The 16093-nt window shown below is 41.9% G+C and overlaps 1 protein-coding gene across 1 annotated transcript in view; it reads left to right on the plus strand.

Annotated features, from left to right (window-relative positions):
• Slc1a1 (solute carrier family 1 member 1) overlaps positions 1-16093 on the plus strand; it is a 74916-nt gene that overhangs the window by 23363 nt on the left and 35460 nt on the right. Inside the window, exon 2 of the mRNA XM_005352105.3 lies at positions 14898-15038. Within this exon, the coding sequence (XP_005352162.1) occupies positions 14898-15038 (141 nt within the window). The remainder of the gene's footprint in view (positions 1-14897; positions 15039-16093) is intronic.

A 16093-nucleotide genomic window follows, 5' to 3' on the forward strand; every position in this document is an offset into this window, starting at 1 on the left:
AAAAAAAAAGAAAGAAAACATGCAACCTGTTTGAGTCTGACTTAGTTTGCCTAACATGATAACCTCCAGCTCTGTCTGTTTTCCTACAAATGGCATAAGCCTCCTCCGTAGCTCCACTGGGTGAAAGCATACAGCATTGTCCATTCATCCACTGACAGGCATGAGGGTTGATTTCACAATGTGACCATTGGGAATGGGTTGTGATTAGCAGGGCTAAGTTAAGCTTGGTTCGTTCAGGCATGTACCAAGGAGTGGTGTGGCTGAATCAAGAAGCTGCTCTATTTTCAGCTTTTTGAAGGACCTTTTTGTTACCGGTTTTCAGAGTGGCTGCACCAATTTACTTTCCTACCAACAGTCTACAAGTATATTTGTTTTCTGTCTGGGGTTTCACCGTGGCATGTTAATATATAGGCGTCATTTTGATAGCTTTTCTGAGTGGGATTTCCTGGAGCAACGGGAAGGTTCTGCTGTTACTTGTGTACTGTCTCTGAGACAGCCATCTGCAGACCTCTTGGCTTAGAGACTGTTGTGGAGGAGACCTCAGCCCTTCCAGCTCCAGCCATCTGCCAATGTCGCACCCATGGCTTCTTTCAGATGGAGGAGCCATCATGAGCTGTCAGGTAACTCGGCTTCTGTTGTCACTTCCAGCATGGCTTTCTACTGTCCCTGAAGAGAAGGACCAGTGTGACAGGGAAGACAGAGGGGAGGTTCCTGACTCCATGTCTTACCAACTTCTGCACTCAGCCTGTCTCAGGGTCAGGAGTTACTTCTTCCTGTCCCATGGCTTGAGAAAGATGTAAGAAGGCTGCCATTTGCCTTCTGCCTAAAGCTAGGAAATATGGGTTTAGTGGCATTTGGGCCACCTCGTGTGCCCGTGTACATGTTTGCCCACTTTCCTGCCTGCTGTGGGGTCTTCAGCATCTTTCTGGCTCATCTCTAAGCCTGGTCCTCGCACACATGCTTGTTAGTCTGCAGAATGTTGTGAGCAGAGCTGAAATAAACAGAAGTTGGGTTCCTTCCTGTTCTCGATGGAAAATTTTGTTCTGCCATCCACTGGGAAATGTCTTAGGCCTCCTAATTTTACACCCAAAATATCTCTATAATTTGAGTGGTTTTCTGGGAAGTAAGAATAATGGTAAAAGATCTGTATGTTCTGAAGTATGAATAGTGGACAATATTGACTTGGAATGCAAGGTGCTTCTTGTGTGGATTTTCTCCTTCCGTTTTCATCTTTCCTAAATAACTTTGTGAGGTTTTCAGCTGAAAGCAACCAAAACAAAAGGATTAATGACAAAACTTGGTGGTACAAGTGGAATTAAAACCCAGACCCTAGATTCCCTTCCCATTATCTGGCTCTGTTTATATTTGTACCAAGGACTACAGTATTTGGGAAATGCTGTTCTGTCTACTTTTGCTGTTAATATTGTCACGTCCTGTCACTATTCAGTCATAGCAAATACGGATTGAGCTCTCCTCTGGGCCAGGGGAAGGGTCGAGTCTTGCCTTCATTACATCATTTGATGTTCACAACAGCCAGGGGATGTGACTCCTTTAACTGGTAAGGATGCTATGGCTCACTGACGGTAAGTAGCTTACAGTCACACCACTAGAAACTGAAAGGGAGGACTCAGCTCCAGGACTGAAAATCCCTGGAAATTTCTTGCAAGAAATCGGGGAGGCTAGAGAAATGATTCAGTGGCTAAGAGCACTGGCTGCTCTTGCAGGGGATCCAGGTTCGGTTCTTAGCACTTACATGGCGGCTCACAACTCCAGTGCTGGGGGAATCTAACATCCTCTTCTGGCCTCCGTGAGCACCAGGTACACATGCGGTACACTTCTATGCATGCAGAATGAACATATAATAGAATACATCAGACCCGCTGAGGCTGTAAGCCATGTAGGAACCAGGACCGGCAGTCTCCACAAAGCTTAGCAGGAAGATTGCAAGCAGCAAGCACACAGGTCGTTCTTTCACTAAAGACAGATGGTGGGTTTTTTTTTTTTTTTTTACATCATTTGTGTCGATTGTTTGTCTCCCAGTGTTTCACAGCTAACATTCTCCTCACAATCATCCTGGGTTTCTATTGGTCGTTGTGATTCGTTTTTATACTGTGGGAGAGAGAATGAATCTCTCCAAGCTCCCCTTGCTATGAACCACAATCTGCAATCACAACTTTTCGGAAACCAACGAGTCTCCTTTTAAGCTGTTAATAAACATGTCTGGCTCCAATCGGGGTTTCAAGCTATTATTTCCAGATGGCGAGACGTCCAGATCTGATAAGCTCTCATGCAGCCTACCAAGTGGAACAAGATGCCACAGCTTCAGCAGTCATTGTGCCGTTAATATGATGATGAAAAGAATAAACACGTTTCCTTATGTGGCTGCCATCCCTCCCACCCCAGGAAAAGCCATCCAATTGTTAACCTATCAAAATGTAAATGGATCACACTCAACGTTAGTATCTGCTTCCCCACGCCCCCTTTTTTGAGACAGGGTTTTTCTGTGTAGCCCTGGCTGTCTTATGACTCACTTTGTAGACCAGGCTGGCCTCAAACTCACAGGGATGCACCCGTGCCTGCCTCTGGAGTGCTCCTTTTCCCATTTTAATCAATTTGCTCATTTATCTAGAAGTATTCAAACCTAAGCCTTTTATGAAAGCTTCATTTAGCTGTGTGATGTATCCTTGTCATTGAATGTGAGTCACATCAGTTACCACTTCCACATACAATTCGGTGGTCTTTGCTGTGTGAGGTTTATTTAGTACGGCCATCATCCTTATCTGATTTCCTATTTCCAGTCAGGCTCTCAGAAGAAAACCCGTGCCTGCGGTCAGTGCCAGCCCTCTCCTCACCATGGGCCTTTGACTGTCTGTGTAATTTGTCTATTCTGGACTTTTTACGTTGACGAAGTCACATAGTAATAGCGTTATGCATTTGCTGTCTTGCTTTATCTAAGGTTTTCAGGACTCAGCCAGGCTGGAGTGTGTGCCAGTCAGTGCTTTATGGCTTCTTATAGCTGAATAGCGTTGCCCCGTGGAAACATGCCTTGCTTTGTTTAGAAGTTGATGGACCTTCAGATGGCTTCCCCTTTTCGGACATTATTACCACTGTTGTTGTGAATATTTCCTGTGGGTTTCTGTGTGGGTGTGTTTGGTTTCCTGGGTTTACAGTTTACACACCTAGGAGTTGATCCGCTGGGTTCTGTGGTAACTGATGATGAGTGGCCAGTGTTCCTCAGGGTCTGCACCACGCTGCATTCCCACCCACAGTATGGAAGGATTCCAGCTTCCCCACATCCTTACCCATTTTTCTAACTTGAGTTTGTTATTGTTGTTGTGTTAATAGTATAAAATAGTATCTTATGACTTTGGTTTACTCATAACTAATCCTTTCTTTTCACGTACCTATTGGCCACTATATATCTTACATGGAGAAATACCAATTCAAAATCTTTGCTTGTTTTGAAGTGGATTATCTTTTTTTGTTTGTTTGTTTTGGTTTTTTGTTTTTCGAGACAGGGTTTCTCTGTGTAACAGTCCTAGCTGTCCTAGAACTAGCTCTTGTAAATCAGGTGATCCTCAAACTCACAGAGATCTACCTCTTCTGCCTCCCCAAGTGCTGGGATTAAAGGTGTGTGCCACTCGGTATAAAGGATATTGTTATATCCTAGTAAAACTCCACCCAGAAGTCCAGACAATGTCCCATCCACGGATTCTTTGGTATCTACCAGCTGCACTTTCAGGTAGTCATCTACCAGGTGGTCCTTATATTCTGTTTCCCATTTAAGCTTTATTGGTGGCTTTCCTGTCCATTGAGAACAAGTTGGGGCTAAACTTATCATGTTTAGGTTATATGTAGGTTAATAACTGCTGCCCAACCCTTGTGACTGGAGCAGCTGCTGCAGGCCCCAGAGAAATGCGATTGTCTTTTTATTTCTGGCTTTTAGAGATTTTTTTTAAACACTGCTAAACCTTTATCAGGTCCATGGTTTGCATATCTGCCTTTGCTGAGTTAGTTAAAGATATAAAACTTTTCAGAATGTTCCTATTTTGCCGCCATGTGAGGCTAAGTCCTACTGTGTCTTTACCTGCTAATTTTTGGAAGGCCAATCAAGTTCATGTTTGAAAATAGGAATGGGGGCAAGCAGGAAAATCTGCACTTGAGGGTTTTACTGTGAGGTCTCGCACCAATTTTTCCCACCACCACCTTGAAGAAGGCTACAGTTCCCTCTCCCATGGTGGAAGGTGGCGTCGATGCTGAACATGCATGCTGTGGCCTGTGAGTTCCTAGACCGGCAAAACCTGGTCCTAGTGTGCGCTGAGATCCAGCCATAGGTGTCTTGAGAGCGATTAAGACCGGAAGACTCGCGATTGCAGAATGCAGGTTCCTGGAGACTCGAGGCGGACAGAAACATAGTAAAGAGCACTGCAGGAAGAGATTCTTGCTAACTGAGTTGTAAAGTGACTTCATCTGAGCTGAATGTTGCTGCATTGTCTCAGGCTGCTATCAGTGAAGCCAGGCACATTCCTGGCACATTCTCTGGTAACTGCAGAGTCTGGTGTGAAACTCCAGAAACTAGAAAGCTAACCGGGATGAGTCAGGCACATCATGATGTCAGGCACATCATGACGGTCACAGCTTAAGATGGCTGCTGTAGGTCAAACTGGGTCCACTTAGTTTATCACACTTTTAGGTAGTGTGAGAGGGAGACATTGTTTCTGCTTCAGAATTGCAAGGAAGGATGTTTATAGGACAGTTCTTGTGGATACAAACTTGCCTGTTGGAGGTGCTGTGATGAGAATCCTTGACATAGCCAGCTGTAGCCACCCTTCATCCACTTTCCACGGTCATCTCAACACTACATCAGGCAGAGAGGCCCCACACAGAGGCAAAACAGGGAAAGACAGACTGCTGCTGATGAAGGACAGACCGCAACTGATGATGATGGAAGCCAAGAAGGGAAGAAGAGCGGGCAAAAATACTACTGTCCTCGAGACCTTTATAGAGGGACAAGTGAACTTCTTTGCACTTGGACTAAGCCATATTCCCTGTCCCCTTGCCTGCAGCAGGAGCTTTCTCTTCTGCTGGTGTAGGTTTTTGTCAGCACTGGCAAGGATGACCCTTGTGGAGGTGCTAACTAGGCTCACGTACGTCTGCTACTCCAGCCTTGGTTCTGATAAATTTGGACCTTCTTGTTAACAAGATCCCCAGGAGGTTTATATGCATATCGAAGTTTGAGCAATAGATTTGGGGGGGGGGCGCGAGGTGATGGTACCTGGACAGAGGCAGAAGAGGACATCAGGTGTCTTGCTGTACCACTTTTCATCATATTCCTTTGAAACAAGGCTTCTCACTGAATCTGGACCCCGGCTGAGAGGTGAATCACTGCAAGGGCATTTCAGGCTCATGTGGCCACACCCAGCTTTTAATGCAGGAGCTAGGATTTGAACTCAAGTCTTCATGCGTGTGCATAGCTGTATTCTCTCTCCTTCTGTGCACGTCACATGGTTCAGCCATTAGCTTCTGAGTCAGTCTTCATCATTTTCCATAGCTTCTACTGATTTCCTCTAGTATACCCTTGGTGCCATCTTAATTCTGACTCTAGATTCTCTTCATTGCTGGGCAAGTAAAAATAATCTCAGTCAACTGGCATGGAGTTCTCTTGGGTTTGTCCACAATTCCATAAGAATGGAACTCTCTGGTTTGCAGCTGTGATTGGTCCTCAGCGGCAGGAGCTCCTTGAAGGAGGGGTATAACATGAGGGGGCTGGCTTGTTGGGGTTTTCTGTCCCATCCAGGCTTTCTGTCCCGCAATGGGCGAGCCCCAAAGAAAATCACACAAAAATCTCTATAAGTTATAAAAGCTGATTGGCCCATTAGCTCAGGATACTTATTAGCTCTTGTAGCTTATATTACCCCATTATTCTGATCTATTTTTGCCATATGGCTCAGTACCTTTTTCAGCTGGTAGATCACATCCTGCTTTCTCAGTGGTCTGCACAGAACTGGGAGGAATCAACTTTCTCCTTTTCAGAATTTTCCTGTTCTCATTGCATCATTTATACTTCCTGTCTGGTTCTTCCGCCTGGCCAATCAGCGCTTTTTTAAAACATGATTGACAGAATACACACAATTCTTCCACACCAGAGGGGGTGTGTGTCAACAGTGCTGGCATATTTAAACCCATGCCTGGGTCTAAAACAGATCCTTGTATGCAGTAAATAGTGACAGGATTTAGTTAGGTCATTGAACTACAAAGGAAAATATTTCAGAAGACACCAAAAATACATCAAACGGCTTTTCTTCTGTTCCCAGCAAGATTCTGAGAATTTTATCTCGGGGACAGCCAGTGGTAGTGGTATAGAAATTGATGTCACACTCAGTGAACCAATGAACTTCTTAGATCTTTTATGTATCCTAATTTCAATTCTGGGGTTTTTGTTTGGTTTGTTTGTTTTTTGTTTGATTTTTGTTTTGTTTTGGTTTAGTTTGGTTTTGATGTAAGTAAATGTTTCTCTGTTCAAATAACTGGGCTAGATTGAGGAAATGACCTTGTGAATTTAGACACACTGATAACATTTTACATTAGCTTCTCTCAACCAACCCTAGTTCTGTTGCTTTTGAGGTCTGTGGCCATGACACCTGTCAGAGCCATAACTGTTTGAAGATCTCATGAGAAGTTCTCTGAAAAATACATAAATCAATACTAGTCGATATTAGTTATCTCCACTTACTGTGTGAGCCAGGTACTTTTCATTGAGTTACATTACACATGGTCTTGGTTTTATGCTACTAATGACTTTCTAAGGTTGACAGTCTGGTATGCCCATTGGTTCAGGTAAGGTGCAGGCAGCAGGATAAGATATTTTTGGCCAAGAAACACAGCTTATAAGGTGGTGAGCCAGGATTTGGACACAGAGCCAAGAGGAAGCTATACCAAGTTAACAACTCAAACATGTATTTATAAGCAAATTTGGCACTAAGTACATTATATAAAACAATGACAAAACCATAATCACATGTGTGTAATCATAAATGAGACAGAGTTTATAAACCAATAGTTTTAATGTTATTATTTGCTGGGATTGTATTTCTTGTAGTCCTCTCCATGAAAAGGAGATTTAACACAAGGATCTTTAGTAAACATATGTATCTACTAATTTATATATAGTCCAGCTTTAATAAATAAATCTTATAATTGAGTTTTATCCTAAGAATATTTTGAAAAAGAAATCATGTTTCTTATGCTACCCATTATATGAAATATAGATTGTAATATATACATATACTTAAATCTTTATTACAATCTATCTATATAACATTGAACTTTATAGCTTAATTAAATCGTAGGACTAATGAATGTTGTTTTATATAAACAATTAGCATTTTAAGGTCTTATGAAAAATTTATCATTTTAGAAGGTCTTAAGATGCTTAGAGTACTCACATTAATAAGATAGTGTGTTTGTATTAGATCTTTTAATATATCAACACTTAGATTTGTAAGTCTGCAAGTGCATTTTAATTGGGCGTGCCAAAAAATAATTTTATCATATAAATCATATAAATCTTTTTAAAAAGAAGGACTGAAGTGGTCCCAGCTTGTTAAAAAAATTATTTTGACAAAAACAGCATATGAAAACAATTATCATAGGCACCCAGGACAGAGTTACACAAAATCTAGGTGCACCCGCTTTAGAAAAGAAAAAAATCAAACAGTAGCAAGTTTATATAGCTCTGTTTCTCTAAGGTGTAAGGGTTAGAAACACAGAAAGGTGAAGCTTGTGGTGCAGATTTAAGGTAATCTCCCTCCCTCCTTCCCTCCCTTCCTCCCTTCTCTCCTCCTTTTCCTTCTCTCTCTCTCTCTCTCTCCCTCCCTCTCTACTTCCCTCCCTCCCCTCCTCCTCCTCCTTCTCCTCCTCTTCCTCTCCTCTCTCTCTCCTGGAATAGGCAGTATAGAAACATTTGTAGTTAAGGTTACAGGTGGGGCATAGCCCATTCCTTGAGAAACAGAGCTTGAATCATAAACAGGGATGAATCTCATTTGTCTTTACTACAAGATGGCTTTCAAACCTAAGATGAAGGCTGCCTAGTTTCTCACATGTGCACATACATGTAAACCCACACATACATGCACCTGTCCACATACACACCTACATAGATACATGAACCCCACATACAAATATCCATAAACAACTCACACCCCTAAACTATTCTACAGTTATATACCCATTAAAATAACAAGAGATGGCATCTCTTGTAAGGGAGAATTCATTTGAGGGGTTCAGTGGGCTACCACAGAGTTTCTGGGTAGCTGCAGTGGTAGGTGATAGGAAAACAAAAACAGTCTCACCTTTTGTATATTAAAGGTGGTGAGTCTGTGGGTGAATTTTTGGACTTACTTTATTTACGGTGTATCTTTACCAATATGGATAGAACAGTGGTTTTGATTTTAAGGACTTGAAAACAAACAAACAAACAAAGCTTTACAAATCCATGCATTTGGTTTCTAGGACAAAATTCCTACTATGAGCTTTAAGAGCCAGAAAGATGGGGGAAGGGTACAGCTACATTGTGGTATAAGGCCAGACAGAGGGCTGGCCCTGTGCATCCAACATAAGCTTCCCGCCATAATGAAAGTTCCTTCTGTGCTTATCACTAAAGTACAGCTCAGAACAGTTCCAGAAGGCCAAAAATTATATTAATGCTCAGTGTGAGGATATGGCTCAGCAAGTATTCTGGTGATAATTTTCTTTGTCAGTAATGTCTATTTCAAGCTCACATTAATTTATGTACTAACGAGCTATAATTTAAGATGTAGTGAACTATTACCACCTGTTTCAGGTATGGGCAGGCACGTGGTTAGAATCTTTTTGTTAAATCCCCCAAAAGGAATACGTCTGAGCCCAATGTAATTCAGTTCTTATTTCCTTAGCTGAGGTTTTAGTTGATTTCTTCCCATGTTTCTTGTTTCTTACCTATACCAAGTGTGTGTGTGTGTGTGTGTGTGTGTGTGTGTGTTAGCATAAGAGCTGGAGAGGGCATATGTAGGTTTCAGCTGACATTCTGTGTTCCTATTCTAAGCGGAGAGAACCAAGGCTAGAGTTAGCTCCAGCCTCCTGGGCAGTAGAAGGGCTCTCTAGGGTCAGCTACTAGAATATTGCCCCAGCCTAAGCGAGGAGTTAAGTTTAAAAAAAAAAAAAGTTAAAATTCCCAATCGGTACAACTAGATTTGAACTCCTTCAGCTACTACCAGTATTCTTCCTAATCTCCCTCTGGACCTGCTTAGGGTCGCCGAGCTGATGCTTGGGAAGGAAGTCCCAGAATAAGGTCTTTGTCCATTTCTAAAGCAACTTGTTGATAGTTAATGACTACAGCTTTGAGGATTTCTGTTGACCTGGCCAAAGTTCTCTTTCCTTAGCGAGGTCATTGATCTTCCCCCTCCCTAGCTGGGGAACTGTCCCTCCCCGGTGAACTTGGCTGTCACCTCCAGGTCAGCAGTTCTTCACAGCACCCTCTGGCTTTGGAGACTTTGTACACCTTTACCCAGCCCAAGGTTCCTGATACCAGATGTGGACACTTGTTTGTAGGTAGAGGTTTTCTGTGCCGCAGCCACTTTCCAAATAACCAACATGGAGACTCAATATTAATTACAAATGCTTGGCTAATAGCTCAGGCTTGTTACTAGCCCTTACACTTAAATTAACCCAGATTGTTTTATCTATGCTTTGCCTCATGCCTTGGTACCTTTTCTCAGTATGGCATGCCCATCTTGCTCTCTGCATCTGCCAGTGATGCTCTAACTCCGTTCCTCTTTATCCTAATATCCTCAGTTTGATTTCCCCCACAATGTTATCCTGCATTGCTATATAAGCCAATCAGCTTCTTTATTAACGAATGAGGGTAATACATATTCACGGTGTACAGAAGATTTATTCCACTTCACTTGTTGGCATGGAAACAGTAAGTAAGAAACAAGCCAAACATTGCAAACAAGATAGGCAATGCTTCACTGAAACTATTGTTCCTAAGCAACTGGGAGCCAGTGAGGACCAGAGAGTTGAACAGGTTGTTTGGTAAACAAAGGAGGAGGTAAGCATTGCATTTGCTTGTGTGAGTCTAGAACATTCCATTAGTCGTAGACATGCATTCAGAAGATGCCTTTCTGCTTATTCACTAACATCCTGGCTTTGTACTTCATGGACTTTATACTTCATGGACTGCCAGAAATCAAGTTGTCCCAGGGCTTGCTGAGTTTCCCTCCCAGCTGCCATTGCTGCCTTGAGCAGATGTCTGTAGGGCCTTGTGGGGTGCTTGAGTTGCTCCCGCTGTCCTGAATCTGATGTCTCCAAATTTTCTGGAAGCTAAAGTAAAGCACACTCACCATTTTAGGTCAGGGTGCCAGGGTGCCAGCTGCGAACCTCCGATTGCTTCCTCGGAGCTTGGGTGGCATTTCTGCTCTTCGCAATGAAAGGAGAGCTGTTAGGGTCGTGTGGCGTTCAACTTCAAAGAGCTTGATAGAAATTATCATTACCAAACATAGTGCTCTATTTATTCCTCATGCATGACTCTCAACCATTCCACAAAGCAGCTCTTTTGTTTCTCCTATAAAATTACATATCTGGCTAAAGGCTGAAAAGAAGAAAGAATACAGTCTTTCCTAACCAGCCTGCAGTTGGGTTGGAGATGATTACAGGCATAGTTCTTGTTCATTATTAGTGTACATATGAAGGTTGAACACATAGGGTCCGCTGCTCAGTGTAGCAATTCTGGGGCTGCTGGTGTTATTGGTTTTGAGTACATACAGACACCTTTATTTTTATATACCAAGATTCCTTTTACATAAAAGCACAAAATTTTCCTGAAGCAACTGGTTGGTATCCTGTGAAGCAGTTTAACACAGGCAATTCACAAAGCAAGACACGAGGATATCATGCCTTTTAAATTTATTTAAAATAGTTTGAAAACTTGATATCTTAACTACTTATGAATCTCTAACTCTGGATTTTAACATAGTGACTACATTGGATTGAATTATAGCTCTTCTGTTTTGTAGCTACACTTTGAGAACTATCTAAATATCAAAATGTGTCAAGGCAAAATATAAAGAAGAGTAGAATTTAGGTAAAGACTAAGGTACTTAAAAATGAAGCTTGTGAGTTTCGTCCACTTGGACTAGAAGTCGCTGAAGGATGAATACCTGCATTTGAGTGAAGGTTGTCTTTAGTCTGTTAGAGTTGAGTTCCCCTGTCATTCATTGCCCTGTGGTGACTAACTGTTCCCATATGACTCCGAGTTTTCCTAAACTATTTGAGTTTCTGAATTTGCAGATTCAGCGATACTCTCTTTGAATCTCCCTGTGATTTTAGTCATTTTCCCCTCCCAGCTAGCTTGTCACTCATCAGGCTAACATGTCACACAGGAAGAAAGATATGATATTCGTCTAACTCATTTATTTCTTGATTTTTTTTAAAAAAAGGTGTGTATGTTGAGGGGAAGGCAAGACAGAGCAGTTGGATGTTATTTGAAGTAGTTGGAACAAGATAATACGAAAATCTTAATATTTTATAAGTTTTAATGATGAAAAGCATTGTTAAGTTGAGCTTCCATACAGCAGGTGGTTTTCACATAGACATATTAAGGCAAGATTTCAGAGAATCAATATTTATTGTTTCTTTTTCTTCTTTAAAAGTTATTCATAAATAACCTATGATTTATTTCTGGAGTTTTCCATGCGGTATTTTAAGAATGAGTGAGATTTGTGTAGGTTATTGAAACTACAGAACATAAGGTAGAGGTCCACGGCTACTGGACCTGTAAAAGCCTTGGATTATTGAGATTAATGAGGGGCCCTCCTAGCCAGAGGATGTGTTTGGTTGCCAGGGAAACCAACCAACCTTGTGATTCAAGGCATTTCTAAGGAAGGGGGTGTTGGAGACCAGCCTATACAAAACTGTGTAAAGGTGTAGGGATTTAGAAATAAAGTAAAGAATATGAAAATGCAAAGGAAAATAATAAAACAGAAACATATAGGATAGTATCGGGAGGGAATTCACCCACATTTAATTTCCAATTGTTTTAAATACCTCTGACCCCAAAAATTAGAAGTAAGAAAAAAAAAAACTGCATTAACATGATACAAGGAAATGAACATACCAACTGAAGGTTGTGAGCTACATCCATAGTTAAACATTCTATTGCTAGAACAAAATAAATCATGCTCACACCCTAGACCAAAACATTGGGTAAGCAAACCACGCCCTGGGTGGAATCCAGTTATCTCCATAAGGGAACTAGAACTTAGTTGGATCCTTGGACTTTTGTTTGAGATAGGAGCAATCGACTTCTCTTTTCTTGGAACACAAGGGCTGGCTATTAGCCACACCTGTTGACAATAACCTAGAGAGAGCAGAACTCTCTGATCTATATCTAGGTGGGACCTTTGAGGTAGAGGCATGATAACCTTGAAGGAACTAGAGGTAATTTCCAACTCTCTGACCTTTGGTCAAAGGGAAAATAGGCTCACATTTTTGGGCCTCCACAAGGGGGAAAAAGTTTATAAACCGGTAGTCAACAATGTAACCAATCATGTCTGTATAATGAGACTTTTATAGCAGGCTTAAGTTTTAACACTTCTAGATAAATGAACAAATTGAGCTTTTGGAAAGTGGCATGCCACGGGGCAGGGAAGTTCTGTATCCTTTCTCCCATTCATGGGCTTGTGTGTCAGTGTGTTTGCTCCCCTGACCTTTCATCCCTGTGCTTTGTAATATCTCTAGGTTTAGTTCAGTTTTGTAATCTGTTCTAGCAAACTAATAGAACCCAAAGGCAGGGCCATAGGAACTGTGATTTGGAGAAGTTCAGCCAGAAACCCAGGCTGTCTAGGGCTTATGATTGATGTCTAAAGTAGAGCAGTTTCGTGAGACTTCACTTAACCTAGGGACCTGTAGAGTTTTTTTAATAATGAAAACATCCTTCTGTTTGCATAATTACAAAGATCAAATATAAGAAAATTGGGATCAGAAACTTCATATAAGGACTCTTGAGGCTGGGGAGATGGCCCAGAGGATAAGGACACTTAGTGCTTTTCCAGAGGACCCAAGTTCAATTCTCAACACCCACTTGGGGATGCTTACAACAGCTTGTAACTCCAGCTACTGAGCTCTGATGCCCTCTTCTGGCCCCTATAGACACTGCAGTCATGTGTGCAACACCTCCCCCCCCCAATTATTTACATAATTAAAAATAAAATACAGTCTTTTTTTTTTAAAAAAAAAAACCTCTTGATTTAATAGAGTTAAGCATGCTGGAATAATGAATGAAGAGCATTAGATAATATTGGTGCTCTAAAATGTGGTACCTGTCAAAGCAACAGTAAAATAGTTAGATGTGGTACCGCATACCCATAATCTCAACACTCAAACAGAAGGATTTCAAGATCGAAACCACCTGGAATATATAAAGAGACTTGTCTAAAAACCAAACAGAAATTATTTTTTCATTAAAATTATAAAAGATGAATAGGCAGGTAAATTTATTATAAAAATTTATCTTCTAAAAGATTTATTTATTTACTCATGTGTGTGTATGTGTGTGTGTGTGTGTGTGTGTGTGTGTGGTATTCACCACATGCGTGCAGGTGTCTGAAGTGCTGAGATGAAGTCAGCTCCCTTGAATCTGAGGTTCCAGGTAAGGTTGTGAGACTCTCCATGTGGGTACTAAGAACTGAACCAGCATCCTCTGTAAGAGCAGCAAGTGTTCTTAACCATTGAACCATCTCTCTAGTCCCCAAAATTTATTTTGTAAAAAGCACTTGTGAGAAAAATGCAACTATAAACGACCTACAAAATACATAGCAGGTCTTTGCGCTGGATAAAGTATAAGGTGGCCTGTGGGAAGAGTTATAGCGGGTTGCAAAGATGACGGATTTGGGGAATGTGGATGTATTTTAGTGTTAGAGAACTTACTGAGCATACACAAAACTGTAGCACAAATTTTAGTTCGTCTTAGTAATAAAAACGCTGAGTTGGATATTTGGGGGCGAAAGCTGAGGGATCAGAGAAGCAGAGTGGCCAGCCACTAGAGAGCTATCACCTCGACCAATGCTCAGATCGAAGGGGCGATCCTGACCCCAGACTGTGTCCTCTGACTGCATTCCAGATGCCATCTTCAGACTGCACTACTCCTCAAGCTGACAGAGCTCCTGTCTCCTCCCACTTTATGTTCCTCTCTGCACCCAGCGTCGCTCCTGTCTCCACCTCCCTAGTGCTGAGATTAAAGGCATGGGATCCCAAGTGCGGGAATCACCTTTGTGTGAACTCTGTTTCTGTTTTAGACAGACTCCATCTTGTGTAGCCCAAGGTAGCTTGAACTAACAGAGAACCCTCTGCCTCTGTCTTCTGAGTCCTGGGATTAAAGGCATGTGCCACCACTCTCTAGCCTCTAGTGGCTTAGCTCTGCACTCTGATCTTCAGGCGATCTTTATTTGTTAAAATACAAATAAAATATCACTACACGAAACCTGGATTTGCTTTTAGGTACTACAGAGGGAAACGGAGAGAGAGATGAAGAGAGGCAAGGAGAGCCAGGAGCTTCTGATGAGGAATCTTTTCCTTCCCGTAGTCATCTTTGATGATGTGTCGTTACAATAGAGAGACCCGATGAGGAGGAAATCAAAGCAAAATCTTTCATGTGAAGGATTTTTTTTTTTTTACATTTTCTTAATGCGTGCTTCCTATTCACTACCTTCTGGATTTTGCAACTCTAAACTTTATAGATTTGCAAGAGATGGTCTAAACAGCTTTTTTTGCCATTGAAATTTGCATTATGCGGTCCTTTCTCATCAAATTATATGCAAGAGATCTAAAAGTGTTTTCTCTGTCTTCCCCGTTTTCCTTAGGCATTGTCATAGGAGTCTTGGTTCGTGGACACAGTGAGCTCTCAAATCTGGATAAATTCTACTTTGCTTTTCCTGGCGAAATTCTAATGAGGATGCTGAAGCTTGTCATTTTGCCACTGATCATATCCAGCATGATCACAGGTACTTCGTGTTCTCTGATTATTTAAGGAGCCCATGAGAACCTTGGCTGTTCTTTACTAAATATGGAAAAATAAAAATGCTTTAGGTGCATCATACAGTCATGCATACAGATCACACACACACACACATGCAACACACACACACACACACACAGAGAGAGAGAGAGAGAGAGAGAGAGAGAGAGAGAGAGAGAGAGAGAGAGAGAGAGAGCTCATTTGCAAAGCACATTCCCTTGACTTGAAGTGTAGTGGGATTCTTAAAGTGGCATTGCTTCACTGTGTCGCTGCCCCGCTGGCACTGTTGACCCCAGCTCAACCCTTCATTTGTTCAGCATGTGATGTCTTGTGAGCAAGATGCCATTTTTAAACATATTATGTATAAAATTCTATCTAGGGCACAGAATGGGGAAATGCATATTTGGCCATGGAAATGTCAGCTATGTCCTCGGGAAAAACGCAGTTGTCAATTTCGATCATGTTTTCAGTAGCTGGCTCCTTTGATTCCCAGCTTCAGCTCTCCGGCCCACTAACTTCTGGGCAGCTGTCCTGAGGGTGCCTCTCCTCCTGGCTCGTCACCCACTCCCTCAGCACTAGCTCTAGGTACCTGCCCTGCAAGCCTGCCATGGTGTCAGCAGCCAGGAGCTATGGAAAAGGTTTAATTAGAGTTTGCATCCTAGTCTAAAAGGCTAGTATTTTTAAATCTGCACTTACAACACAGTTGGATTTGGACGTGTATTTCTCCTTTGGGTCAGTATGGCCAAATGAGGCATGGCAGAGTTCCTTCAAACTGCACCAAGCATTCTTATGTACAGATTGACATTTTTTTTTAATGACATTTATCTGGAGTTGGTACGCTGCTGTGCACCTTCTGTGTTTCTTACACTGATTTTCATTCTGGCACTTGATAAAATGTGACATGGTGTCTCTCACTAGTGTTATGGGCTTGAAAACGCAAGGCTTTATGTAACTATGCAATTAGGAGCCTTGACATGTCCTCCTTCCGGAACTCTCTTCCCAGTGTCATGGCAAAGGCTCTGTCTGTGGAGTCTGACATTA

The sequence above is a fragment of the Microtus ochrogaster genome, chromosome 8 (assembly GCF_000317375.1).
Source record: "Microtus ochrogaster isolate Prairie Vole_2 chromosome 8, MicOch1.0, whole genome shotgun sequence".
Classification (NCBI taxonomy): domain Eukaryota; kingdom Metazoa; phylum Chordata; class Mammalia; order Rodentia; family Cricetidae; genus Microtus; species Microtus ochrogaster.